General features: G+C 41.9%; 1 protein-coding gene across 4 annotated transcripts in view; it reads right to left on the minus strand.

Annotated features, from left to right (window-relative positions):
• aopep (aminopeptidase O (putative)) overlaps positions 1-27,925 on the minus strand; it is a 71,984-nt gene that overhangs the window by 13,174 nt on the left and 30,885 nt on the right. Inside the window, exons 11-15 of one of the 4 annotated variants that reach the window (XM_071483413.1) lie at positions 27,710-27,753; positions 25,203-25,263; positions 21,437-21,499; positions 20,059-20,145; positions 190-306 (exon numbers count right to left, since the gene is read on the minus strand). In XM_071483413.1, the coding sequence (XP_071339514.1) occupies positions 190-306; positions 20,059-20,145; positions 21,437-21,499; positions 25,203-25,263; positions 27,710-27,753 (372 nt within the window). The other 3 variants (XM_071483414.1, XM_071483416.1, XM_071483415.1) reach the window with 3 other exon arrangements.

Genomic DNA, 27,925 nt, shown 5'->3' on the forward strand with positions numbered 1-27,925 from the left:
TTGGTCAGTAAAGGCTGCTGTAAAGAAGAGAGCTGCTATTACAATTACTAAGCATTGTGCCTTGGGAGGGGAACAGAGAGGAAACCTTCTACTTTATATCATTGGAGGAGATTGCAAGAGCTTGAATACATATGCTCACATGCGTGCGTGCGTGTGTGTGTGTGTGTGCGTGCATGTGTGTGGCCTTACCTCAGCGTCTTGATTCTGTAGGTTGTAGGTTCTCTGCAGAGCGCGCATTGTCGCCACTCTCAGCTCGGATTCCTCTAACAGAAGCTCCAAAAGCATCACAAGCTGCTCTGACGTCAACTGAGGAGACAAAACAGTTTATGAGATTAATAGTGCTGACTAATACCTGCTTCCTCATTACATATGTTGAGACTTCTTGTGAAGTATGTGAATAAAAAAGGCCAATCTTTCTGGCTCCAGCATCTTCAATTACTAAACTAGCATAATAATCAAGACTAGCAGAAATTATTCACATATTGTCTATCGTGCACTCACTCACAAACACATTTACATTATTTCCCAATAAGTTTCATTTCATTTTCTTCTCTGTGTTGGAAAGGTTTGAAAAACACATTATGCAATTACTGCGGCTTTTCAAAACGGAGGAGACGGCAGCATAATAAAACAGAGCTGAAAAGGTGATTAAATAAACATGGTAAACCAAGTGAATCTTGTACAACTGGGAAATATTACAAAATAGGTAGAACAGGACAGATGAAGGGAAAATGTGATTTGAAGTGAGGAGAGCATGAGAAGTATAACAAAGCAAAGACACAGGCTTTTTTGATATTGCGCTATTGTAGAGAAACAAAGAGAGCGGCACTGTTCAGGGACTCACACTGTTAAAAAAAAAAAAAAGAAAGAAATCTTTTAGAACAATTATTCTTTGTAGTTTGTAAGACTGCAGTGAAATCACTGATTGAGACTAAGATGGAGACTGAAAATTCAAAAAAGAAGAAAAGGATTGAAGGAAAGAGGAAATGCCTCACTGTTGCTTCCTAATGGTGCATGTACTGTTTGTGTTATCCTGAAGTAAACCTCAAGGAAACAACCTAGTTTCTTCTGATGACTAACATCTTCAGGGACAGTAAAAACTCAGCGGTGAGTTTTGACGATTATTCTGAGGATGGATGTGGGCAGCGATATGAGAGAGCGGCTTCCTCCTCGAGGGACAGCTGTGCCCAGCCTTGCCTGCCTCTCTTCTAGATACACCCAGCACTCCCAGCCACACTTTCTCTCTGGTCCCAGTCTGGGACACAATTAATGGCTGAAGGCCCCGTGGAGACGAATGTGAAAATAGGTATGAAGTGTGTATGTGTGTGTGTGTGACTGAGCGAAGCAGAGCGCGAGAAAGAGAGAGAGCAAGGGGGAAAACAGAAAATGACAGAGGAGGAGGTAGAACAGACAAAACTCTTCTATTCAGGTAAACACCTCCAGCAAGTTTAGAGTAAATAGCTGATTTTGTGTAATATATATTTTGGAAAGAGACTATCCATTTAAAGCTGTCTTTGGTAAACAACCTCCTTAGCGCTGCTGGGAAATGCCTGACCTAAAACCAGGAAGTATTTCAGCATGTAGCTGTTGGAGCTGAGAGAATAACACCTAGGCTCTAGCTGGCAAGTGGTCAAATCAAACACGCCTGCCACTGCTACACACACACACAATCACAAACACTGATGACCATCTAACTCAATGGAAAATCTGATATCCAGTCTTTCCCTTCACCCTCTATCGACTCTCCCCTCTCTCCGTCCCCCCTCCCTCCATTTTGTGAAGGCTGAGTGTTTTCTGAAGTGGCGTCTTCATCTCTAAAGGCTCCGTTTGGGGCCCACCCGTGATCCTTCTCACTCTCCCACCCTTTGAAAAGTGAGGAGTCCACAGCAATAAAACAGTGCTCACGCACACCCCTCTGCACTACCAATGGGGTCCTGTTGTTCCTGTATGTACTTATGCTGGGAATCAATATGTCTGCATCATTGTCTGCAAAAACAGATTCCTGAGTGATGATACATTACAAATCAATTTATATCATTATTAATGTGGCACACATTCATATCTGCCTCATCATCTCCATCTTCAAGTACATTCACTTAAGTATTGTATTTCAGTGCAACTTTGAAAGCACTTTATTTGGGTATTTCTGGGGTTTTTTTTTTTACATTTTATACTTCACTATGTATATGAATTATTTCCTGTAAATCCATTGTGCTTGGGTACACACTTTCAGTCCGATGCAGCAAAGACCGACTCAAGTCTGCCAGTCAACTCTGCCAGTACAAGCTACGAAATCTCAGCCACCTTGCTCTATCTCACTTTCTGCACCTTTAAGCTTCGCTGCATGCACCTGAAACTTGGGCAACAACTAACAATCACTTGTAATATTTAGTAATCTGTCAATTATCTTTTCGATTTGCCAAGGTGACATGTTAAAAACTCCTGGTCCAACAGTCCAAATGGCAAATATATTCAGTTTAATAGAAGAAGAAGAAAAGCAGAACATATTCACATTTGAGGAATTTTGACCAAAAAAAAGAATAATACTTAAAACAATAGTTGCTGATTTTTCAGTCAATCAACTAATTGATTAACTGATTAATTACTGCAGCTCTATCTACAACCTTATGGCACTTGCGTCAGGTGGAATTTGGAACAAGTGTTACAGCACTTAGTCATGCTAGTGTCTCCTTTATGTTCTGTGGTTTAGACTGCACCATCTTTGAGACCAGACAACCTGCCAAATGCACAAATGCAATGTTCAATAAATCTATATCGAGAGGCTGGAAAATATCTGGCCTTAACTGTCATTACAAATGAGATTTAATATGATGAAAACCACAAGAATTGTGACTTTTCAGTAAAGGCTCTCTAGCTCTTCCATCACTGCCTAATGTATGTATTATCATATTACTGAAGTGCTCAACAACTGCTTTAAGGCTCACAATTCATGCCAGTGAGTGAAAGTGTGGTTCAAGATAGCTGGATATAGTTGAGCCTGTGTGTGTGTGTGTGTGTGTGTGTGTGTGTGTCTGTGTGTGTGTGTGTGTGTGTGTGTGTGTGTGTGTGTAAGATATAGGGAGAGAGAGAGAGCAATTACTGTGGAAAAGGTGAACTCTATGGCTGAGTACTCCCACATTAATGGGTAGAGCCCAAAGAATGACACATGAACATTTACAAACAGCAAACCACACACACACACACACACACACACACAAACACACACGCACACACACACACAGAATCCCATGTCATGACCAGGTCATGGGTAACTCTAACAATAGCCCTTAATAGTACAGTGCTGAAAGCACTTTACCACTGAAGAGGCAAACTTATTCCTCTGTAACACAATGAATCATGTGAGAAGATCTTTTCACACACACACACACACACAAACACACGCACACACACACTCTCACACTGCAGAATTTCACCATAGTAAAGAAGCATTAAATTCTCATACTGTCTGTCAAAGCTATGGAATACTAATGGTAAAACATCCAGTCTCTCTCTCACACACTTAGACCATCTGTAATCTCACTCACAGGGACATTATATATATAAAACAATGCACACACCAACATAAACACTCCACTTCCATACAAACCGCTGACAGAGGTTGGCTGCACACACGCTATATTGAGCTGAGCTTTGCAAGGCCCTCTGGGAAATATCCTGCTGAAATGTCCCCATCACACACTGACCTCTAAACCTGGACAGAACAATGACACACACACACACACACACACACACACGCATGCATGTACAAGTGACTGACAGTTCAATGAGATAGTAAACATAGCTATTGTAAACACAGGATATGATGTCCACCACAAACTATAAATGAAATTAATTGTATATAGTTGAGAGAGTGTGTGTGTGTGTGTGTGTGTGTGTGTGTGTGTGTGTGTGTGTGTGTGTGTGTACCCCGCTGTACATGGTATTCCCATGTGACTGGGAAAAGTTGGAGAAAATGAGAGTTTGAGAGTAAAGGAGAGAAAGAGTCAAAAGGAGTAAGCAACTGTATTTGTATGTGTGTATTTGTGTGTGTGTGTGTGTGTGTGTGTGTGTGTGTGTGTGTGTGTGTGTGTGTCAGTACATATGTGTGGGTGTATGGGACTATGGGACTAAGCAACATTACTCATGCTACTGCTGCTGCATGTTTGTACAGCACAAAAATGAATCAAAGCTCTTTAGGCTTCTGTACAGAATGTGTACACACACACACACACACACGCACACACACACACACGCATCAATCAATGCTGTATTGTGATATTTCCCTCTTTAACACTGATCAGGCTGCAGTAAAAGAATAGTTTAAGAGTTGCAAATAAATTGTTTCTGCTCTACACTTCTTTCTCTGAGATTGTGTAAAAAGATGAAAAAGGGATTGTCCAAATAAAAAACACAACTGTAAATCTTTAATCTTTTTCTGTGCCTTTCCAACAATCCATCACTTGTTCAGTATTTCCATGGCAACGAGTACCACTCTCTGCATTCTGTATAGTACATGGGAGAGCGAGCGTGTGTCCTTTTTCAGGAGTCATTATGCAATGACAAGACTGATTCGAAATATTTCCATCTTGTTAATCTTTCCTTCACATCCTCTGTGCTAAACAGGGTCATGATCTCCACCTCTTTTCGTCTCTTGCTATCTTAAGTGGTCTTTCATCATTTACCATCCCATCTTTGCAAGAGGTACCTCAGATAACCCCTGCTATCTGAATCATCACTGCCTTCTCCGATGTTTCTGCTTCTACTTGTCTTGTTCTAACTCCTATTTTCTCCTATCTTTTTTAAGCACCATTCTCACTGGACTGTGCATTATGGCTTTAAGTGGTTGCGTGTAATGATAATCCAAGACGTGAAGCTCATTGTAAGTTTGCTGGTAAAAAGAATAAAAAAAAGAAAAAATAAACTTCCACATAAAATGGGAGAAGAAAAGAGGAAAAGACAATGACAGACAGGGCAATGGAGATGACAAAAAAAAAAAAAAAAGAAAATGCACCAAAGGGATTGTGTAAAAAGTCTGGACTAACTGACCATAAAATCTATATAATGTCTCCAAAGAACATAAGAGAACCTCTTTGTGCCCATGGCGCCATTAAAAGGAATACAGAGGTGTTGCTAATGCTTTCTTTTCCTCCCTTTCCTCCCCTCTCTTCCTTCTCCCTACCTCTGTACCACTGGGGAGAGTCCACTGCTTGTTCAATCAAGTTGCATTATGGGGGTTGGAGACATTGAATAACTGTGACATTATAAAACCAAACTGCAATTTCTGAGAGGCCATTGAATCGCATGTGTGCATGAGTGTATGTGTGTGCGTGTGTCTGTGTGTGTGTGTGTGTGTGTGTGTGTGTGTGATGCCATTCAACCGCTCGGCTGCCTTTTATTTCTGTCTGACCACAGGCTCGTAAAAACACATTCTGGCACCAGCAGCTAAAGGCCTCAGCCCACGCCACCTCAGGTACTAAGGTTTCACTCTTTCTTTCCCTCAAATCCCTCCCTTTCTCTCTCCCTCTGCCTCTGTCTCCATGACTGTCTGCTCCCGTCTCCATACCAACTCCTTTTCACTCTTCATTTCACTGGTCCAAACTGTGCGTCTGGCTCCACCAATTAAACCCCCCCCCCCCTTTGCTTCATTTATCTCTTTTTGTCCGTTTTTATTTTACACTTGATTTAAGGGCCCAAACATCTATCTCCTCAATCTGTACCGGGAGGCTCAGGTCTTGAAGAGAAACAGTACGCCAAGCAGCTGTTAAGATTCTCTCAACAGCCACGACAGCAATAATAGCATCACAAATACTTACACTTTTAATTAGCCTGTAACTGCTCTATACAGCTGCACAGAATTAAAATGCGCAACAAAACGGGGCAGATGGTCAGGAATAAAATAGCATGAAAAAGGCGGGGGAAAAAAAACGAAAAACCAAATGATGTAAAGAAACTGCTGGTAGCTCGGGAATATTAAATGTTGGCGAGGGGTATTTCAGTTCTCTTTCATACTCAGTGTACTTTTTAAATAGGTAAATATTAAGTAGTCCTAACCTACGAATGAGGTGTAAGTGCTATAAATAGCGTCTGATTCTATGCGGCAGATTGAGTGTTAATACCTTCCTCCAGACAGAAACAAACAACTGAACTGTATTTAATTATCACATCAAATAGTCACATGATAGCAGGAAGCCCCTCTCACACGGTAGCAGTAGGTTCTGCTTCTTAAAGTGTGTGTGTGGGAGAGTTTAGTAAAAGGTGCAGCAGTAATGAGAAGGCACCATAAATATAAAAGGTGCAAGAATGATAAGTGGCTAAAAAAAAAAAAAAAAAGAAAAAAAAATATTTATACACTAGTGGGATATGATACGGCAATCTTGTGGCTTCACAAGGCCTAAAAATACATTATAAAATGGCTTGCTGACATCATAGGTTCTGTAAACCCATTTCGGGTAATGGATTGGAGAAAGCACACACGCACACACACACACACACACACATGCTGAAAGGTTATCTGTGAGTCACATGTTACCCTTTCAACTTGTGAAATGGAGCTGTCCTCTGTGCTACGATCTCCTCAAATGATGTCACACCTGCTGCTGCTGCTGCTGCTGCTTCAGCGTGGTGATGATCTCACAGATAGTGCTGGTCACAGACAGATGACCTCTGCCATGACCAAAAGCTGTGACTATCTATCTGCTATCTCATCATAAACAACATTCATTCTTTGTTTTTCACTTTGAAAGTGGCTTCAATCAACAACCACAGCATCTACAGAGAGAGGGATGAGGGTGTATATTTCCGTGTGTTTGTGTGTGTGTGTGTGTGTGTGTGTGTGTGTGTGTGTGTGTGTGTGTGCATGTGTGTGTGTGCATGTGTGTGTGTGTGTGTGTGTATTTTGCTGTTGCAATCAGTTGTGAGCCTAATCATCATCAGGAATCAAAACATATAATAGAGAGCTCTTGAGAAAGTTGGACAGAGTGGGACAAAAGAAAAAGAGAGCGAAATTATGAAGTTTTGACCTTGCAATCACGACGACTGTCGGGATCAATGTCTCATTAATGTATCTCCCGGCACAAACAAATTTGCTGGCAACAAGCAAAGTGTCAGGATTGTTCACCAGCTTGAGTATGAATATTATGGGAAACAAATATCCACAGCACTTACAATACACAAACAATCAAGTCCATGTGCCTCATTTATGCTGTTGGTTACATGTGCTGGATACATTGTTGAGCGTGTAGTAGTGTGTACGCACAGGACAACTACAGTATGTGGTCAACATGAAGACATGATGTGCTCTCAATGAATACCTGATACTTAACCCAGTCCATGCCCATGCATGTTTGTGTGAATGCTTGTGTTTGTGACTGTGCATTTAATCAGCTGCTGGTTGTTAGGCCGCGCAGCCCGTAGTCATTGTTGGTCTTTAAGTTCACAGTCTCAGGCCAATCAGAAAGCAATATGGGGTCGTAGTGGGGTTGAGAATCAGGGGTTAAGCTGAAAAAGCATACACGGTTGAGCCGGCAGTGGGGTCAACTACTACACAAAAAGTACAGATGTGCACATGCTTTCAGCGGGCATGAGAGATGCGCTCCACAGCTCATCAGGTCGCTTTTCTTCACTGTCTTAACACTTTGTTCTTTCTTTTGTGCAGTCACAGAAGGCGGGGTGTTTTATTATGTAAAATTCTATGTTCCTGCAATTTGGCATTGATCATGGAGGCAATTAACATGTTTTCTCTCCTACTCAACACCGCTCTGACTCATACTCATTCACACATACACACACCTCCAAAACAGGGGAAGTTTAATTAATCTCTGGCACTCTATGCTTCGACGCAAGGCACAAATCTAAGTGTCTCCAGTGGATGCCTCCCTCGCCTCCCTCGTACCATTCCTCCTCCTCCCACAATCCATTGTTCAATTCCCGATGGAGACACAAACAACTCCTCAAACACGTGCACATTTCAGATAGGCCTTTTTTTCCTCCGCCTTTTTCTTCCAAATTTTGGAAAGCACAATTCCCCTGTAGGACAGTTCCTGTCACTTCTTGTGCTGCTGTTGTCCCGGGGAGGCAGAAACAGACATGGGCCTCCTCTTCACTGTGTGACCAGCAGTGTCTTTTTCACCCGCCACCTTTTGCTGGGAGGGTATAACAAGCCGCCTTAGATCCAACAACCCTCCATGCAAGTGCCCCAAACAACCAGTACAAGTACCAGTCACAACAGGGGGGGTAAACCGAAGTCTCAGCAGTGTTTTGCCATGGCATCACCCGTATGAACATTTAAAGAGAGAGGCCTTTGAAAGAGAACTGGAACAAAGGGACTGCTGTTTGTGTGTGTGAGAGAAAAATCTGTAGCATTTGTACTCCAGTGACACATCCAAACAGCTGGATATCAGAGGAGAAAGGGGTAGTGGAGAACAGAGGAATACAGGCTTTTCTGTGTAACTGCCCATGGACAAACTGATGGGAGCACTCTTCTAAAAAGAAAAGCCTGATGATATTCTTTATTTTTCCTATTACCAATTCCACATAAAAACCAAAAGCAGGTTGAATTAATCCCACTAACACATAATAAGTGTAAATCTGTGCCATAGACCTCATTGTTGTCAGAAACACACAATGAGTGACTGACATGTTCCTTCAGGTGGACATAGGCACTGCAGTTTATTTTGAATCAAACCCATACAAAGTCCTCATTCAGTAAATACTCATTAGAGTTCCAAATCCACAGCTTAAAACAGTCCCTACAAGAACATTATTTAATGTTTGCTTAAAAAAAACTATAGGATCCAGATGTTTTAAAAACTATATATTCATGATCTGTTTTAAACACACAAATTGAAACAATATTTTTTTTCTCTGGCTATTGATATATTGTGCAAGTTGAGAAGTTCTTTCCTTAAATATACACATTCATAATAATTCACCACAGACTTTCAGCATCCTGTGATGTCTATATCCTGCTTCAGGGGATTTTCTTCCTGCCAAGAAGAAAATTCTGAGGGAAATACTCACGTCTCAATCCAAATTTATCACCATATTGGAATTTAGTAGAGCCCTGATGCTCAACACAAACACATGCACAGTCTCTCACAGTACACTCAGTTATCTCACAGATACTCAACTGCTCATTCCCTGAGCACACAAGGTACGGAAGTATGAAATGTGACTATGGCTGAAAATAGCAGAGCACCCAGGTTTAATTTCCTCAAGTCATTTGTTCTGGCCTTATCCTGGGAGGGTGAGAGCAGCCTATGGGTCCTGGTTAAATATTATCCCTGGGGGGAAAAAAAAACTTAAAAAAAAAAAAAAACAACAGTAGCTACCAGCCACACAGCAGTTTCCTTTACGGGGTCGTGGATAAATATTATCAGTGGTGTCTGTTGATTATGATAACTACAAGGGTTAATAAGGCACAGAGACACAAAGACAGACAAACACACACACTGTGAAGCGTTTAAAAAACTTTTGTCCGTTCATGCAATTGAATGTTGGCAATTTTACCTTGCACACAGAAGGCAAAAGCGCATGTACTCACACACATGCGCGCACACACACACGCGCGCGCACAGGCAGCTATGATTTGTTCATTCAAGCTGGGTCGAGCCAGATGACAACAATAATAGGGGTAAAACACAAACATGCACTGGTGATGACCCCGAGTGTGAAACGATAACATCTACTGCCGTTGAAAGATACACTGAGAAAGACAGACACAGAGCCAGAGCGGGAGAGAAAACAAGGAGAACGAGAGATGGGATGAGCGTGGCAGGCAGAGTCAAACATGAAGAAGGAGTGGAAGAGGAGGAGAGAGAGAGAGAGTGAGAGCAGAGACATAGGTGCAGCCATGAAAAGGAAAGGTCATGCTCAGGAAGAGACTCTATGGATTCTCCTGTGGTACTGAGTCAGAGTCTAATAGCTGTTTTTTCTGCATGCATGTGAGCTAAGGTAACAAGTCTGAGACACACAAAGACACATCTTTGTCTCATTTGTTTTTGTGTGTGTGGAGTATAATTGTGCGTTGTCTCCTGTGTGAACCCCAGTCTGGCTGGATCTAAGCAGTCTGAGCTGACAGAGGTATGTGGGATGGACTAAGCCCAGATATCTGCTGCACAGACACACACAACACACGCACGCACACGCACGCACATGCACACACACACACACACACACACACACACACACACACACACACACACACACACACACACACACACAAAGAAAAAAAAAAAGAAAAGGAGTTGATAATAGAGAATGACAAAAGACACAGCAGAAACAGGAGAGATGGAATAAGAAACAGCACCGCAAAGAGACACAAACAGAAAAACAGATGGAAAGAAATTCAAAACCTGCTGTTTACTTTGCATTAAAACCTCAGGAAGACAATCCTTCTGTTTTTTTTCCACTTCCAGTTTAGCAACATATGATATCTCAGACTGCAGTATTTGGAGCCAAAGCTGTCGCCTGCAGTATGGCTGTTGGCAGCAACTGAATGGTTTTTACATGTGTCTGACTGTGCTAATACTAGATTACACCAGACCTCTGGAAGCATTAACAGTAGTTCTGTGTTGTCATTCCCTGGCATCATGAGAGACTATACAATATAACATCCTCATCCTTGCAATGACTTGTCATCTTACCTCTATTTTACAGCATTTTATTCTTCCCCAGGAAAATAAGCATAATTCTGAACTTTTAATGTCCCCGTATTGTTTGGTCATAGATCAGTTGAATCAATGGAAAATTAAAGGACAACTATTATGAAATCAATTATTGTATCATTTTTCAAACAAAAAGGCCTAAAGTCCACTTCCTGTGTTTTATTTTTTTTTTAATGTTATGTGGTGTAGAAAATACTACAATTTTGAAGACATCCCCTTGGGATTTAGGAACTTATGTGTAATGTGCAGTTTAATCGATAATGAACATGGTTGTTGGCTGTTAGCCTTGAGATTTCTGTTTTATAGACTCCTATTTCAGAAAATGACTAGTTTAAAATGCATCATTTTAGGATGGACTTAAAAATAGTTAGGCTATTTTTAAATTTTAGGAAAAATGATGTTGCTGTTGAGACAAAAAAAGTATCATAGCAAAATATGATCTCAACAATTGAACAGAAAAGCGAAGAAAAGCTGCCCTCAGACACAGTGTCACATCTCTTAGACACTTAGTTATTGGTTTCATGTGCAGGAATTTCTATTATGCTCAGCGTCTTTGGGCCTAGTACCATACAGCTGATGTTACTTTGTGTGCATATGTGTGTTTGTAATGTGAGTGTGTGTGTGTGTGTGTGTTTTTTTGACAAGGCTAATTGCGTCAGGACTGTCTGAGGGCGCTGCTGGCTCCCAAGTCATTACCAGGAAAGACAGATGTTTAAGCACTCAGCACGCCACATTCATACACACACACATATACACACACACAAACACAACATTACGTACTACACCTATGAAAGCTGTGAGGTGATGCCTAAATCATGTTTTATGTGAACAGCATAAAAAAGCAGCTCCACTTTACAGCCCAGCCCAATACTGAACATGACTCTACTCTAAATACCTCGCCGAAGTGTCACCGGGTTTAACACCGTGATCTCCGTGCTACAACGCGTTTTTATAGCACTGCATTATACTGGATGTCTAAAAATTGTGTTTGAATAGAATCCAAGGTGAACAATGCGAGGCTGTGTGAGTGACAAAGTGCAGCGCTTGTTTTTGTACATCTTGTGGCAGCCATATTCAGCAGGCTGTGTTCTCGCTCTCTCTCTCCGTGATGCGTTTTCCATGTGTGCTGGAAAGACAAACACAGCTGCACTTTAATGACACTCAAATGCTTCTGGGATTCAGAATGCATGTGTATGTGTGTGTGTGTGTGTGTGTGTGTGTGTGTGAGTTCTTTTTGACCACTTCAGTGGAAAGCATGTTGCTGTTACTCTTGCTCTGTATACCTACCCCTCACTCTCCCTCCCCAGATCTCCCCACTGCAACTCATTGCCTCACCTTGAATGTGTGTCTTTGTGTGTGTCTGTGTGTGTGTCTGTGTGTGTGTGTGTGTGTGTGTGTGTGTGTGTGTGTGTGTGAGCATGCATGGGTGCCTTCCTCAGAGAGTCATGAGGGCCTAAGTAGTTCTGAGCAGCTATGCCTGCCATGAAATAGCTTGTCAGCATCGTCAACCCTGACCGGGGATCTCTTTACACCCCTCCCTTTTTTTTTCTGTTTTTCTTTTACTGTATGTCCCCTATTCACAAACACATACACACACGCAGACTACAGGGAGTCCCCAGACGAGATGAGACAGGCTGTGAGCTTCAAATGACCCCGAAAACAGAACTGCTGCTGAGTGATAAATGAGACAAATACACGCTGGCACTCTCTCCCCCTCACTTTCTTTCTGTCTTGCTCTCCCTCATTAACACAGCACAAATGGAGCCATCTCCTCTCTCTCCTCTCCTCCCATCCCCACACATAAATCTTCTCATCTCTAACACATAAATTAACATAAATTTTAATTTTCTTCTAACAGATTCTTTTTCTCTAACATTTTACTACCTATCAAAAGGGAAAACAGTTTTCACGCTCCATCGGCGCGGCCGCCGGGAAATCTGGACATAATAAAACTCGAGAAATTAAGTGTAAAACAGCCTGATTTTCTTATATTGCTAAAGTTTTGTAATCTGGCAGCATCCTGAGACATCAATCAGATAACGCCCCTGTCAGTCACATACACTTTTAAAGACACTGTGTTTTGCTTACAGTCAGTTTATAGAGTAATATCCTGTCATATCCCAGCATGACTTTTACAGGTTAAACTCTAGGGTCTTATATGGTGGAGGAAGAATTATAAGTTACCAGCACAATAAAGCAAGTGGACACACAGCTGTGTATACAGTCTGTACAACCGTATGTGGGTTTTTAGGGAGAATTTAATCGGTTTTGTTGCAAAACAAAATGTAGAGACTCAGTTATTCAAACAGACACATAACATGGACAGAAAAGTCTCATTGGCAGGTAATGCTGGATCAACAGCTTATTGATGCAAAGCCAGTGTGAGAGAAGTGTGAATCAAACAGCAGTTGTTTGCCACACTGATCCCTTGATTCCCACACAATCTGTTCCTCCTACTCAGCACTTTTCACACACATACTGCAGAAGATGACCAAGCCAGTATGATACTTTTATTGATCTGTTTTTTTGTTTTGTTTTGTTTTTTTAATCCGTTTCCTTAGCTGTTTCCTTAGATGTCCTGGATTCACTTTCTGTCTCCTTTTTCCTGTGACTGGTGTTTCACTATCTCTCACGCTCTGTCTGAGCTTATGAGTTGAGCCTTGAGGAATCTTCTCTCAAGTGTACTGAGAGCAATGCAGTGATCCTTTCATCTGTAGCTACAGCATGTGTGTGTGTGTCTGTGCCCTTATTGTAGGTCAATCTGCTGAAGTCAGGGTCATGTATATAATAAAATAGACAGTGTGTGGTCCAGTTGTTCACACGAGGGAGCGTAAACTCCATCCATCTGTCCATATGTGCATCCATAATTTCGTTTTTGACTGTGCATTATGGCCTGGTCACACCATCGTGCAGCTCCTCCTCTTCTGAACCCCTCATCCTAAACCAACCTGCTAGGGAAACTTAATCCAACCACCTGTCCTCCTTTTATTAATAAAAGCTCAGCATCATAGGCAAGATTTGAAAAACATTCCCTATGTAAACACCTCAGCCTTCAGCTTCCAGATGATGTCAGAGAGTTTGCATTCAGATCTCACACTACGAGTAGTGATGAGCCGAGAGAACAAATGCAACCAATGCACTTCACTTGACCTCTCACCTGAAACCAGTCTGCCATGGATGTCCCTCTTCAGGAGCCTGAGGCTTCAGGCAACACGGCTGTCCATCACAATAAGGTGACAGTTCAACAAGGTAAGGAGTACATTTACATTTACCTTTACTCATTTGGCAGATGCTTTTATCCAAAGCGACTAAAAGTGAAGGACATCGGTAAAGCTTCAGTGCAGTGGGAAACCTTGCTGTAAGTAATTAGTAATACTATATTTAATAAGTAAAGCATTAACATGAGTTGGACCTATAAAAACTGAACCATATAGCTACACATAATAAATTCACTGTGACAACCTTTGAAATTTTATTCAGTGGACTTAACACACCTAGTCAAACTGTCATTTAAATATCCCATTACATCAACAGGATCAATTCCTTTGCATGAACTCTGTATGTTTCCGTAATGTATGTGTGCCGAGCTCAAGTCCAGCTTTCATTAAAAGAAAATTAAAGGGTTGTAACTCACAGAGCTGGACTCAACCTGAGCAGCCCTTAGCTGATGCCCAGTTGGTCTAATGATGGTGAAACACACATGCACACACACACACACACAGAGGCAGAAAAACACACACACTCTTCTTCAAGCCATTTCCCATCCTGATGTGATGAAGTCTGGCCGGAAACAGCCATTTCCCTGAATGTTCCCCTCTCTCCTCCGGCATACTCCCTCATCCCTGATTCATTGCCAATAAATCACAGAGGGACAAAGGAACAGAAGGAGGGAGACAGACCAAGTAAGAAAAAGTGTAAGGCAGAAAGAGTACAGGAGAAGGACGGGGAGATGGCAGTATAAACCAGGGGACACTGCACTGGAGATAGGAAAACAGAAATGAAGGAAAACCAGATGTGTGATGTATCCTCATCAGCACTGCTCGGGGGTGGAGTTTGAATTGCCAAATATGGCCGAGTGTACTCTGAAGTGGTGACGTCTTATCAAAGAAAACAACAACAAAACAGATGCCATAAAAACACCATTACTAAACGGATATGCTTTATTTCATGGTACTGGTCAAGCTCTAAACAAACAGAAAGAGAGGAAGAGGTAGTTTGCGAGGTAGTTGGAGAAAAACAGACAAGACTGTCGGGTAATTTGCTACTCGGGCTTTCTTATTATGACCAGCAATTTATAACACTTGTGTCCGCAAATCATTTAGGTCTAAAGACCTTAAGTCAAAAGACTGACTTGGACTAAATTCAGTTTGTACATCTCACAAACGAACAATCTCCCTCTCCTCGGCTACATTTAATTAAAGCTACGAGAAAGTGCCAAACAAGACAGACTGAAACAATTTCCACACTGCTCTCCTTGTTTTTTTCCCATCCCCTACTTACAGAAGCCTACTATGGCAGGATAATGTGCGCCACCTGCAAACTCCACCCAAGTGAAGAGGCTTTTGATCATGCCTTCCCTACTGTTTACTCTCCCACAGCGGCTCCAGTTACCACTACTACCTCCCCTCTCCAACCATCAACATCGCACCTCAGCCCAACACAAGGGATTTCAGTCAGCACCCAGAGCCACTTCATTTCTCTTTGGGTTTACAGTATCTCCTCAAATAGAAGTTGGCATCTGTGTCCTTACGGCGTGCCTGTGCTGCTATAGGAGCAAAATCACCCTCATTAGGGTTTATTTAGCATTTACGGCTTAGCTCTTAGGCCTATAGCTTGAGAGTAGTAGAGTTTAATGTTGTCATTAATAAAGAGATGCTGACACACAGCGGCAGTGTTGGCAAAAGCTGGCGGGAATGAACGAAAGAGGTGGGGATGTATGAAAAGGAAAGCCACACCCTGCTGTAGAGGTAATGTACAGCGGTAACAAGAGATTCTGAAACCTGCTGAGTGAAAACATCAAACTCTAAAACCTCTGAGTTGTTATAGCTGATTGAACCACTTAACTCAGGAGCAACAAGTGTTAAAATCAAGACTGCCGCTGGATGCATTAACAGAAAAAAAAATATTAACATAAAAACTGAGACTGAGAGTTTATTTTTGACTTTGGAAACAACAGCTGAAAAACAATCTCGCTACAAGGTCCATTTAGTAGCTGATCTGGAATATTCGATCTGAGCGCCACACTCACAAAAATGGAAATTCAAATTTGTATAATAACATGACAACCGGGGGGGAGGTCCATCTGCTAAAAGCCCCAGAACAGCCACTAAGTGGACCTTGTGGTAAGATTGTTCTGTCAGTAACAATATCTGCTTTGTGCAATGTCCTCAATAACATGTTTTCTCCTGACTCAAGTGCAATATCATCTCCAAACTGAGTATCCACAATTATCTTTTATATAATCAAAATCACATATTTATCAGCTTTAACTGCTAAGTATTGGAATAATATTGAAAGTTTGCTTCCTGACATGGAAGATCTTAAGTAAATTGAACTCTGTTTCAACAGGTGACACTGTGCAGTATCAAGACAGGCTGTTCCTCTGAACCTGATGTTGTTGACATTTCCTCAGTCACAAACACAAACCTGGCGGTACATGTCTTCACAGTAGCCTTATCCATCAACCAGGAAGGTGCAGATTGCCATGTGGGTGCAAATAAGGTGACAGAGTGACACTGAGGAGGAGACTGACTCATCAGCCACTTATTCTGCTGCATATGTGACACAGAGAAACATCCCTGTTCTGAGATATATTATCACAATAGCACAATCTCTGAAGATAGTGAGTGTTTATAATTACATATCTTAGTCTGTGCAATGAATACTACAAAGGTTGAAATCATTAGGTGTGGTGGAAAAAAACAAACTAACAAAGTGGAGATATTACAAACTATAATAAATCACATGATGGCTACTCATAATTATGATCACAATGTTCACCAAAATAATTCTCATTAGTCTGGTGGTCGTAATAATTGTGCATCCTTAGATTCAGAGAGATGAGCAGTGTGAGGTTAAAAATAGTGCGGTGCAGAACAATTTCAGCAGGAATGACAAGAATTCAGGATTATACAGTTTCCCGGATTTGTTTATGCAGGGAAGAGCTATGTCAACACTTTTTATATACAGAACCTTATCACATCTGCATGAAAGGTGCAAGGATCGGCCATACTGAATCGAATATACTGTGCTCCGGTGCAAAAATGTGAAACAGAGCTACACAAGCCTGAAGTATGGAGGTAATTTACTTCAGTAACATTAACAACTTTAAATCACTGGGTCAGAGTACAGTTTTAATTTTGACGATTGTATGTGTGAGAGTTGAAATAATGCTACTTTAGCCTTGCTGCATCTGCCACTCATTAAACCCATTCCAACGGCCAGTTGTGACACGAAGCCTGACGGTACTGAACATATTTCTGTGGCAAGGCTGCACCAGTTGATCAACATATGACCCGGGTCAATTTCAAACTGCTTCTTTGAAGAGCAGAAGAGCATTTTCTTGCTAGAAAAGTTGACCAAGATCTCACGCTATCCGCAGCGCTTTTCCCCTACAGGGTTTCCTGTCCTGATCAGCAGGGGCAGACGGACCCTCTCATTACGGATACCGCAGATGAAAATGAGAGCAAAATGAGGCCCATTACCACACGGGCATGACTAATATCCCTCCACAGACCTCTCCACATGCATTGGACACATGCACGCTCATCACACGTGCACATCCAAGTTAAACGTGTACACCAAAAAAAAAAAAAGAGTCAGGCGCGCACGCTAAGGTGCTCGTGAATCAATAACGTTACACAGAAACAAAGACGAGGGGAAGTTGGTAATAAACTTTGGCTCTATTAAATTGACCAGATCTGGGTCTGCTCTGTGGGGGGTGTCTGGCTCTTACCACTGTGTGCATCTATAGGTGTGTGTGTGTGTGTGTGTGTGCGTATATTCCCTAATCATCCATGATGTCATTAGCTCTAAATGCGACCCTGGCTCAGCCTAATTCCTGCCCGCTAAAGCTCCTGCCTTCTCCATTCCCTCCCTCACCATCTCTGTCTTCTCTTCCAAACCACTCTTACATCATCTGACCAATCCCTGTAACATTTCTTCTCTCGTGTGCTTCTCTCGTCTCCTCAAATATCCACTCCACTCTTCGTTTTCTCAAATGTCTGCAACACATTCATTACCTCACTGGAATTCACAATCATCAACCTCTAACCCACCACTAGTCTGTCTCTCACTTCAATCATCAGCTCCTAAAATCCTGTGTTACCAATTTCTGATTTCCTTTTTGGTTTTGCTTTTCTACTTTTATTTCTTCCTCTGGTTCTATTTCCATACAGTCATTCCATCACCTGTTTCTTCTCTTTCCTTTACATCATCTGCTATCTCCTCTCCCTTTGTATTTTTCCACTCAAGCTCATCATTTCATGCCTTAAATTTGTTTCCATTCCAATTTAATCTCAAAGTCAGTCAGTGGTCAGTGTTTTTCATACTTCACTCTCATTGTTCCATGCTCCAGTTCTATCTTCATTTCTTATCCATCCCAACTTTTTCTTCATCTTCAACCTCCCAATCTCCTGTGTTGTAACCGCCTTCCCCACCTTTTTTTTTTTTTTCCCCCCTCTTTTGCCGATCAGGTCTGCTGAGTGATTTATAGCCTTGCAACAGGCCGGTAGAAAGAGGGGAAGAGAAAGGGAGGAGAGGTAGATGAAGAGAGGAGGGGTTGAGTAGAAATTGGGCTGTTTGGCGTTTGAAGTACATGAAGGAGTAATATAAAATACACCTGGTCCATCCATGGGGCACTCTCTGTACACAGAAACAAAGGGAGGGTAGGGAGACGTAGAGGAGGAGAGAGGAGAGGGCCGGGCCGCAGGGAGGCGAGGGGAGAGGGGTGGATAGAAAGGGGGAGGAGGGGTCACTTCGTGTTTCCTTTCAGGATGGCTTTTATGGTGTAACTTCAAACGCTGACCTCCCACACCCCCGCCCCTACATCCCCCTGCTCCCTCGCTCCATCCGTCCGTCCATTCGTCCCTCCCTCCTCTTTCTCACTATTGTGTATGGCCAAGTGGACAGTAATTGGCTATTCTTTCATGAGGCTGATTTCAGCACTCTCTTCCCCCCACAGGAAGGGGGCCTTTTGCTGCCCCTTAGAAGTAAGTGTATTTGTGTGTGTGTGTGTGTGTGTGTGTGTGTACGTTGTAAATATGCCAGACAGTAGGTATCAGGTGGTTGAAGGGGGCTGCACTGGCTGCGCACTCTACAGGCATTTCATTCATTGTGTGCTCCGAATTACAACACAGGAATTGGAGGTAATCTAATACGGAGAAATTATGTTCCCACTTGAGGTTTTCATGAAATACTCTCTGAATTTTAGGAAGAGCCTAAAAATGTATGATTTCGCTTGTGAATAAAGTTTATATTACATCTGTTGAAAGCTAAGCGTGTTAAAAGCCAATTTAAAGCTCTCAGAAGTCACTGGATATACATCCACAATATCCTTGGCAATGAATCAGTGTTTTATTTTTCCGTCCACCCAGGGGCACTTACCTAACTTATTCATGCCATGAAATGTGTTGTACAAAAAGATGAGAGGTTCTGCAAATGTTTCTGTCTACAATATCTGAGTATATTGCAAGTGATACATAAAAGCTGCTCTACTCTCACTAATGACTTCTGGCCCTCTGTGGGTTATAGATCAGCGTGCGTTCATTAATGATGCAGGCAAGTGTGCAAGCGTGTGCGTCAATTAGTGTGTGGAGGGGATTAGCCGTCCCCGGAGAGCCCTAATTAACCATACACACACACGCAGCACCATCTTTTTTTGGGCTGTTGTTTTATGGCACTTTTCACCATTTTATTTGGTAGTAAACAATGAAAAATAACAGGGAGTACGGGAAGACAAGGAAGGATGGAGGGAACAAAAGTTCAAAGCCAGATTCAATCCCTGAATGTCGAGGCCAAATGGTGTCCACCCCCCCCCCAGACGAACACAGACACCATCCTACACACACATTGACCATGACCACACACACACACAAAGAAACAGTGGAGGGTATGTGATGTATACAAGCTCTTAAAAGGTTAAATATGTGGGCGGAGGACACAACATAAACAAAGACTTAAGTAAGTACAGGGTAGTCTGTCTTTGCAGACGAACCACATCAACATTATTGTGTTGTCAGAGAAATAAAAGACAGTCACAGCTACTTTACAGGAGTAAAAGCCCAGACAGAAAGGAATGGAGAGATTTCTAAAAGAGAAGGAGACACCGGCAAGATTTAGAAGTAGAGCAGAGGGAAGGTAGATGTAGGCCTTAATACAGCAGAGTGTCTCCTACCTTTTTGTAGTTCACCTTGGGCTCTATTCTCTTCCGCTTTCTGCCCTTCCCCTGATGACTCTGACTGAGGAGAATCCATTTTACAACCTGCAGGAGGGAGGATGATGGGGTGAGGCGGTGAAGACGGGAAAAAGAAGAGAGTGTAGAGGTAGAAAGAGAGAGAGAGAGAGAGAGAGGCAACAAAGTAGCAGGTTTTGAGTGAGAGTGATGAGACAGTATGAAGGCAAAACAGAGCAAAAAGGGGACAGTGGAGAGGACAAGGGAAAGAAAAGGAGTATGAGAAAGAATGAGCGGTCACATCTAATAGCAGAGAGTAAATATAAACAGATTTGAGGTGCACTATCAAGTGGAAAGGCACACAGGAATATGCACATACACACTCTCAGTGAGGTACTAGCATGCAAGCCTTGACCGAGTGCACAGTGGAAACACACGCACACAAACATCCACCGGTCTATAGCTCTGTCTCTCTGAAACACGAACATTAATTCCAACCTTTCAGCGCTCACTCGGGCTCCATACATAACCAACACAAACTGCCGGCTAAGACAAAAGAGTAATAGTGTAAGTATGTTTCTGTGACAGAGCCTGGAGCGCAGTAACACCCTACACCATAGATCTCCATTAAACAGCCAATCACTATCAAGGCCAAACTCAATCTACCCTCGCTGACTCCTCTCCTCTGCTTTAATTCATTCTCTCAGACTGAAAACACTGTCTTCATACCGTTTAAAGATTGAAAAAGTGAGGTTTCCTAACACTTAAGCAGCATATAAAGTGGATAAGTCACTTCTGAGACACAATCAGTCAAACATTATTTGTCTTTTTAAGGTACTTATAATATATTCGACAAATATTCTATTCAGGTCTGATTCAGATTTATTTGATCGGACAGATAACTGGGAGAATTGGGAAACACGGGCGAAGCAATTAAGAACAACATGGGGCCTTTATGAGAAATCTGATCTGCAGCACAGAATGACACGCAACAGATGTACAGCGCTGTGTGCCGCACTTCACTCAGAGGCAGACAGAGGGAAAGACTGTAACAGGGAGCAAATGAGCAAAAGGAGAGGTAGATGGAGTGCAAGACAGGTAGAGATAAGAGATGATATCAAACACTGTGAGACGGAGGAGAGGAAAAGAGGGGAAGCAGTAGAAAGAGACAGTGGCAAAATAACTGAGTGGAGGGAACGAGAGTGATGATAATCAGATGACAATCACATCAAGCAGTCTAAGGTGAGATATTTCAAATCTGAGAGCTGCCCCCCAAGTCTGTCTGCCACTCCCTGAGGATGAGAAGGAGAGACAGGGAAAGAGAGAAGAGGAGGAGAGAGAGAGACAGAGAGAGAGAGAGAGAGGGAGAGAGGGTGCTTACCTCTGCTTTGACTTCTTTCACCAGCCTCGCCTGTGACCACACGGCGCTCCTTTCATACAGCCACTGAACGACAGAGAAGAAGGGAAAGCAGTGAGCCGGGGGCAAGTGATCGGGACAGAGTGGAATGCTTTGCAGAGGCAGAGAGAGAGACAGAGAGAGAGAGAAAGGGAGAGAGAGACCCAGCAAAGCAGGAAGGGGAGGGAGAGAGGAGATGTGGGAGGAGTGGGAGGAGGTGGAAGCGCGATCACTTGTTCCTCTGACGGAAACTCGCGACTTGACTCCGGAGGATGAGGGAAAGAAGAGTGGAGGAGAAGAGAGAAAAAAAAAAGAGGTGGAGGAGGAGGAGGAGAATGAAAAAAAAAAAAAATCACCTGAATTACTAGCAACCACAGGACGGACGGTCACCTCAGTCCTCCAACATCCACTCCCACAGACACACACATACATACATACATGCGGACACACACCTACGCGCAGAGAGCAGCTAGTAGGCACAAACACACAGCACTTACTCTCTAACCTTATTAAGCTTTCAGCAGAGCCACGGCTTGAGTGATGTGAATCACACATTACAATGATGACAGCAAGAGCATGTGTGTGTGTGTGCGCGCGTGTGTGTGTGTGTGTGTGTGTGTGTGTGGTGGGTAAAATCAGGACACAGACACGAAACAGACCGGGGAGCACGGAAACAAGGTCTTTGTAATGTCACACCACGTACACAAACAGGCGAGATGCAGCAGCGCCACATCACATTCATACAACCTATGACAGACGCTGCACAGACGCTCCCAGGCACAGGCAGCTTTCAGCTGTCAGCTACCACAGCCACACACACAATTCAATACTATGATTGCATGCCTGAGTATTACTCTCTGTGTGTTATTAAAAAAAAGTACTTCAGCAGAAATAGCATGAAGGTGTGTGTAGAAGCAAAGGACAGAGAGAGAGGCGGACGCAGAGAGCTACAGAGAGAGGGAGGTGTTGGAGTGGGCTGTATAGAATGTAGTGAGTGTGGAAACAGTAAATTGGCATTGTGTAACAGGATACCACACATAGCTCTTTTGCTGCCTCGATCCCCACTACCATTCCCTGAATAGCAAGGCTTTTGTCTACCTCAAACTCTCTCTTCGTCCCTCGCCCACGTCCGTGCACTGTCTCTCTGGTGGATCAATATTAGATTACATGGGGAGGTTCAGAAGTTACACCTCTCATTCATAAACACGCATGAAAGGCAAATTAACCACATCCCTTATTCAGTTTAAAGTAGTAATTAGTGATGTGTCTGAGATTTGGCAAGTGTTTTTAATTGAACTATTTTTTCACTTGAATTATTTACTATATAAGTAAGAATATCCTTCATATTCTATGAAATCTTCAAAACAATGCCAGACAATGACAATACCAATACCAAAGTGATACCTTTTGATATCTTGTTGAGTATAGCATTAGATTTAAAAAAAAAAAAAAAAACTGAATAAAGCCTGTCACATTCAATCCTATTTAATGCTGTCTTTACGCGAACAACTATGGATAAACTTTCCTAAAAAAAAAAAATCTAACATATTAGGATTTGAGTCTGATTGAGTCATTATATTCAAAAAGCATTCAGGCCCAGTAGCTGGGTCCAATTTTCAACAGAGAAAGTTTGAGCTCCAGTGACTCTCTTCTGCCTGATGATTGGTAGCAAAGAGCATTTATTGATAACCCAGGCAGAGGAAGGCAAACATAAGACATTGATGTAAGTTGTAGGGGAAGGTACCAGGCAGAAAGCTGTGGTAAATACAGGGTCGTCTTTATTTAAACATAGTATCTTAGCCTGAATCCATCATCCCAAAGGGAGTGCTTACTCATCTAAACTCTGAGGTCTAAAATAGGCCATCACTGGCCTTCCCATTCCACATCTCTTACTCCGGGATCGGTGAATGTCATTGTTTATTATTAGGCCAAACCATTTCCTGCCTTTCTCCAATTCAGGCACATTGTCAAGCGATGGATGGGGCAGAGAGCAGAGAGCAGAGAGCAGAGAGAGAGAGAGAGAGAGAGAGAGAGAGAGAGAGAGAGAGAGAGAGAGAGAGAGAGAGAGAGAGAGAGAGTGAGAGAGAGAGAGGTTTTGAAAATGTGTTTGTGTCTAGTGTACATAATACACAAGCACTTGCATTTGTAAAAGGTTTCAATCGATCTGGCTGATCTTATTAGCCAGTGACTTGCACATCAAACACAAAAAAAGCCTCTGCAAGAACACTCTGGCCACCACCCAATCAGGTGTGAGAAAACAACAGTCCCTCCACGCTGTCCTTCCCACCCTCAGAGGCCCCCTGAAAGGCTCCAGTTACATCATCACATAATCTAGAAGGTGAAGGTTCCCAGACAGCAACACAAGCACAGACACACAAAAAATGCACATACACACAGCAATAATTAATATCAGTTACCATGGAGATAGGAGAATTGAAGAAGCTGTTAAAGTGGATTGATTGCATGAGTGTGCGTGCGTGTGGTTGTGTGTGTGTGTGTGCATCTGTGCGTGTGTGTGTAGCCTTGCAATCCTAGTATCTATGACCATGGTTCTTTCTCTGTCGGAGGGCAGAGGCAGAACAGCAATGCTCACCTTGTCAAGATATACCACCAGTCTGGTAACACATCCACACAACACAGTGATAAAATAAACTGAAATGCACAAGAGCTTCCAAAGCTTACTAAACAGCAAGTGGTGTCTTGAAGTACAATGAAGGTCATCACTGTGATAACTGACTTGAAAAATAGAAAAACTTTCTTCAAGTTGAACACTGAATATGTTGCGAGTTTTTATGCTGTTATCGGGAAACCGTCTAGCAGTTTCAAAATGCCGACAGGCTAAAAGTCACACGTCGTTTAAGCTGCAGTATTTATACATTGACAGCTATTTACTTCTAATATGAGACATAATTTTCATTATGACAGCTTCATTACACTGCTATTTAAAACTGTTCTGTACTAAGACTAATGCAGTGCTGCTCTTGTCATCTAAGAATAAATGCTTAGAGCACACTCCTCACACAAATATTAAATGTGTTGTGGTTTAGACACCTGTCTGTAACCATTTTAACACTGCTGGGTGTGAACCGGATCCAAACAAAACATTTTAACCTAAACCGACGATACCTGTACTATACAAACCTATACTGAATGCAGATACCTACACTGGCTTTTAAAAACCAGTTTGTGCAGTGAGACCAATCAGGTTGTAGTTGTCAGTTCACACAAGATAAACATTCAACTGTAACATCAGCATGAAAGAAAACTAAGGAGAACAAAAAGAAAGCAAACTTTCTAAGTAAGGATTTATAATATAGTTAAGACATGACGCCTGTGAACAGACAGAAGTTCAGAAACATGGTGACAGTACTAGACTATAAGCACAAACTAGTAGTGCCAAACTAGTAGTAATAGCCTAAAATCTAAAATAATTAATTTTATACATTACAGTCAAGGGTACGTTTTTTTTCTTCGGTCTAACTATAGGAGCTAAGAGTTTATTTAACTAGTTAATTGTGGTGGTATTTAACTTTTTTTACCTAAAGTAGATTGTATTCTAAATACATACAGTATACTATATTAATATCTATTACGTATTAAAATATCAAATAATTAACCCTTTAGTTTCTTTTAGTTTTGATCGTCATCAGCACATCACTGAACACTGAAGCCACGTTGTTAATTTCCAGATTTGTATCAATTTTAAAAGAAAAAAATAAAGAAAAGAGAGAGAAAGAAAGACTCCTCATACCTTTGGAATTCCCGGTCGATCAAGCCAGTCAGCATAAATAGCACTGAGGGTGAGGCCTTTTCTGGAACACAATGGCACAAGTGTTAGTATTATTCCTATTATTATAGCAATGACTGTTATTGCCCAAGACACCCTATGAAAACATGGCTATGGGAAAATATTGTTAGGGTCGTGGCAGACTTGAGGTCCAGGCCAACACCTTAAACAAAAAGAGGGGCACACCCACTTTCCCAAAGAAGGACAAGCAAACAGGCATGTACAGACAATGAATTAGACTTGTATGTATGCATATACACTAAAGCAAGTATATGAATGTATATACGTGTGTGTGTGTGTGGTTGAGGAGGAGCTGAAGTGGGCGGTTTCCCATGAAAACTTTTGCATACCATAGACAGAACAAACACAGTGACACAGTTCGCTTGCAAAGACAATGTGTATGCAAACAAGTCCACAGTTTGTGTACTAACTATTAAGTACTCAAAGTACACACCAAGTCAAGGAGTAACTACACGGTGTACCTGCCATCATCAGTCCTCACTTGGACACTCTGAAGACACTGTATATTAATCTGTAATGTTCAACCCATTAAAGGGGTTATTTTGTAATGAAACAGGAGATTAGTGAAGTGAACACATCTTTCTTTTAATCTTTTTTTTTTTCCATAAATCACCATGGAAGACCCAGCAGGACTCTCCAATAGTCAATAAACGTATGAAATATTTAATCAAAAAAAATAGTAGAAATACAGAGATATCATTTTTGAAGTAACATAAATGCCAGATACACTTTTCTTTTTCAATTTCCCATGGCAACATGATGGCCACAGATTTCTATCATATTTTACAGCATGCACTTGGTCTGCCTCTCAGTGCTTTGAGCTGAAGGCTAATGTTACCATGCTAACATGCTGAGTGCCGAATGTCTATGCCAAAATCTAAATCCAATAGCTGTAGAGGTGTTTCATTTTGGACGAAAGTGCCGCACCAACACGCCAACAGACCAATTTACAGACTGAGCCACACTATTGCAAGTGTAGCTAAAAATGGTTGAGAGGGACTCACATTTTGCTGCAAGGTCAAGTCTGTGCTCCTTGCTTCCACACACTAGTAAAGTCTGAGCCCTACTGCGTCATTTCCTATAGTATATTTCCTGAAAACTTTGGCAGATGGAGAGTGGGCCTTTAGCAAATTGAAGATCATAAAACTCTCTTTATACTCTAAAGTGTACTAGAAGAGGTAATATTCCCAATAAAGCACCAATTTGCCCAGTAACTGGACATTTAAAACCGCCACTCGGGAATTTACCACAAGGAAATTTCAGCTCTTGGCACGTGGAGATGAACCATAGACAGAACATAAAGACTAAACATCTGCCACACCAACAGTGAGACACCATAAAGTAGGATTACATGGGATTATGTGAGCATTGCTCTCTTCTGGGCAAACAAAAGATTAATACAGTTAATACACCACATGACGTGTCATATACTGTTTATAATAGAACTAGATAGAAATAAGTGTCACAAAAGCTTTCGAGACATGTATCTACCAGTTTTTTCAGGTTGAAATTGGAAACTTCATTTTACTGGTTATTCATCTTAGTAGTGATACAGGAGAAAGAGTGACTGTGACTCCTGGAAAATGGTGGCTTCTTATTAACAGAAATCAATGATGTATAGATTTTTTAAAAATATGTGTTAATAATTGTTATATTTAGTCTTGTTATTATTATTTTGGGTCATTCAGTGTGGGGAAAGGAAAGAGTATTTGACCCTGCAACCTTTCTAGTCTCTATTCTAATCCTTAACCTTGCTCCTCTAGTGGGCTGTTTACTGAAAGAGGCATCAGATCCAAATATTGACTGTCCCCAACTCCCTCTGTTTAGTTCAGTCAATCCCTGCCAGCCGAGGAGCACACTCCACATGACAGAAAAGGAAAAGAAGACAACATCCAGAGCAGACAAAAGGGAGCTGGGGAAGAGAGGAGTAAGAAATGAAGAGTTGAAGGTAAGGAAACAGAGTGAAAGACAGACGGGGAGAAAAGACGAACGGGTAGACAGGCAGAAGAAGAGGTTAATGAGGCAATCAGGAGAAATAGAGAACTGAATGATTAGGCAAGTGCAGAGAGGGAGAGAGAAAATTAGAGAGGAGGAGAGCAGGAGGAGCAGTTATCCTTTTACACTTCAATTAATATGAGAGTGGATGAGACTGCTCTCTTAACAGGATTGGTATTGGAAGCTTTTCTGGCCATGTTTCCACAGCAGGACCAAGTTAGTCAAAGAACAGCAGCCAAATCCACACATGCGCATGTATTTGACATTAAATCTACTAACAAATCACATCTGTCGAAGAAAAAGTTCTTCAGGCTATGTTAAAACTCAAAATTGATGAATAATATATCTCTAATTTCTCTGGAACTGGAAAACAAACAGGCTACTTTTAATGCATCAAGGCACTTTTCATTATTCATGAGCTGTACTGTAAGCATTATTCACAGCCACTTACATACCTCTTCATGTCGGGAAAGATAATCAGCAGCATTTGCAGGAAATCCTGTCAAAAAAAAAAAGAAAAAAAGAAAAAAAGACGGACAGAAATGGAGGCATTTAGGGAGGTGTGGGAGGGGAAAAAAACAGAAAGAGAAAGGCATACCTGATCTGAAGTCAGGAGAACAAGGTCAAGCAGTGTTTATGTTACATCCATTATTTAGTGGGAAGACTCAACC

This window comes from Trachinotus anak, unplaced genomic scaffold (genome assembly GCF_046630095.1).
Source record: "Trachinotus anak isolate AG129_WGS33_773 ecotype Australia unplaced genomic scaffold, CSIRO_AGI_Tana_v1 ptg000008l, whole genome shotgun sequence".
NCBI classification, from domain to species: domain Eukaryota; kingdom Metazoa; phylum Chordata; class Actinopteri; order Carangiformes; family Carangidae; genus Trachinotus; species Trachinotus anak.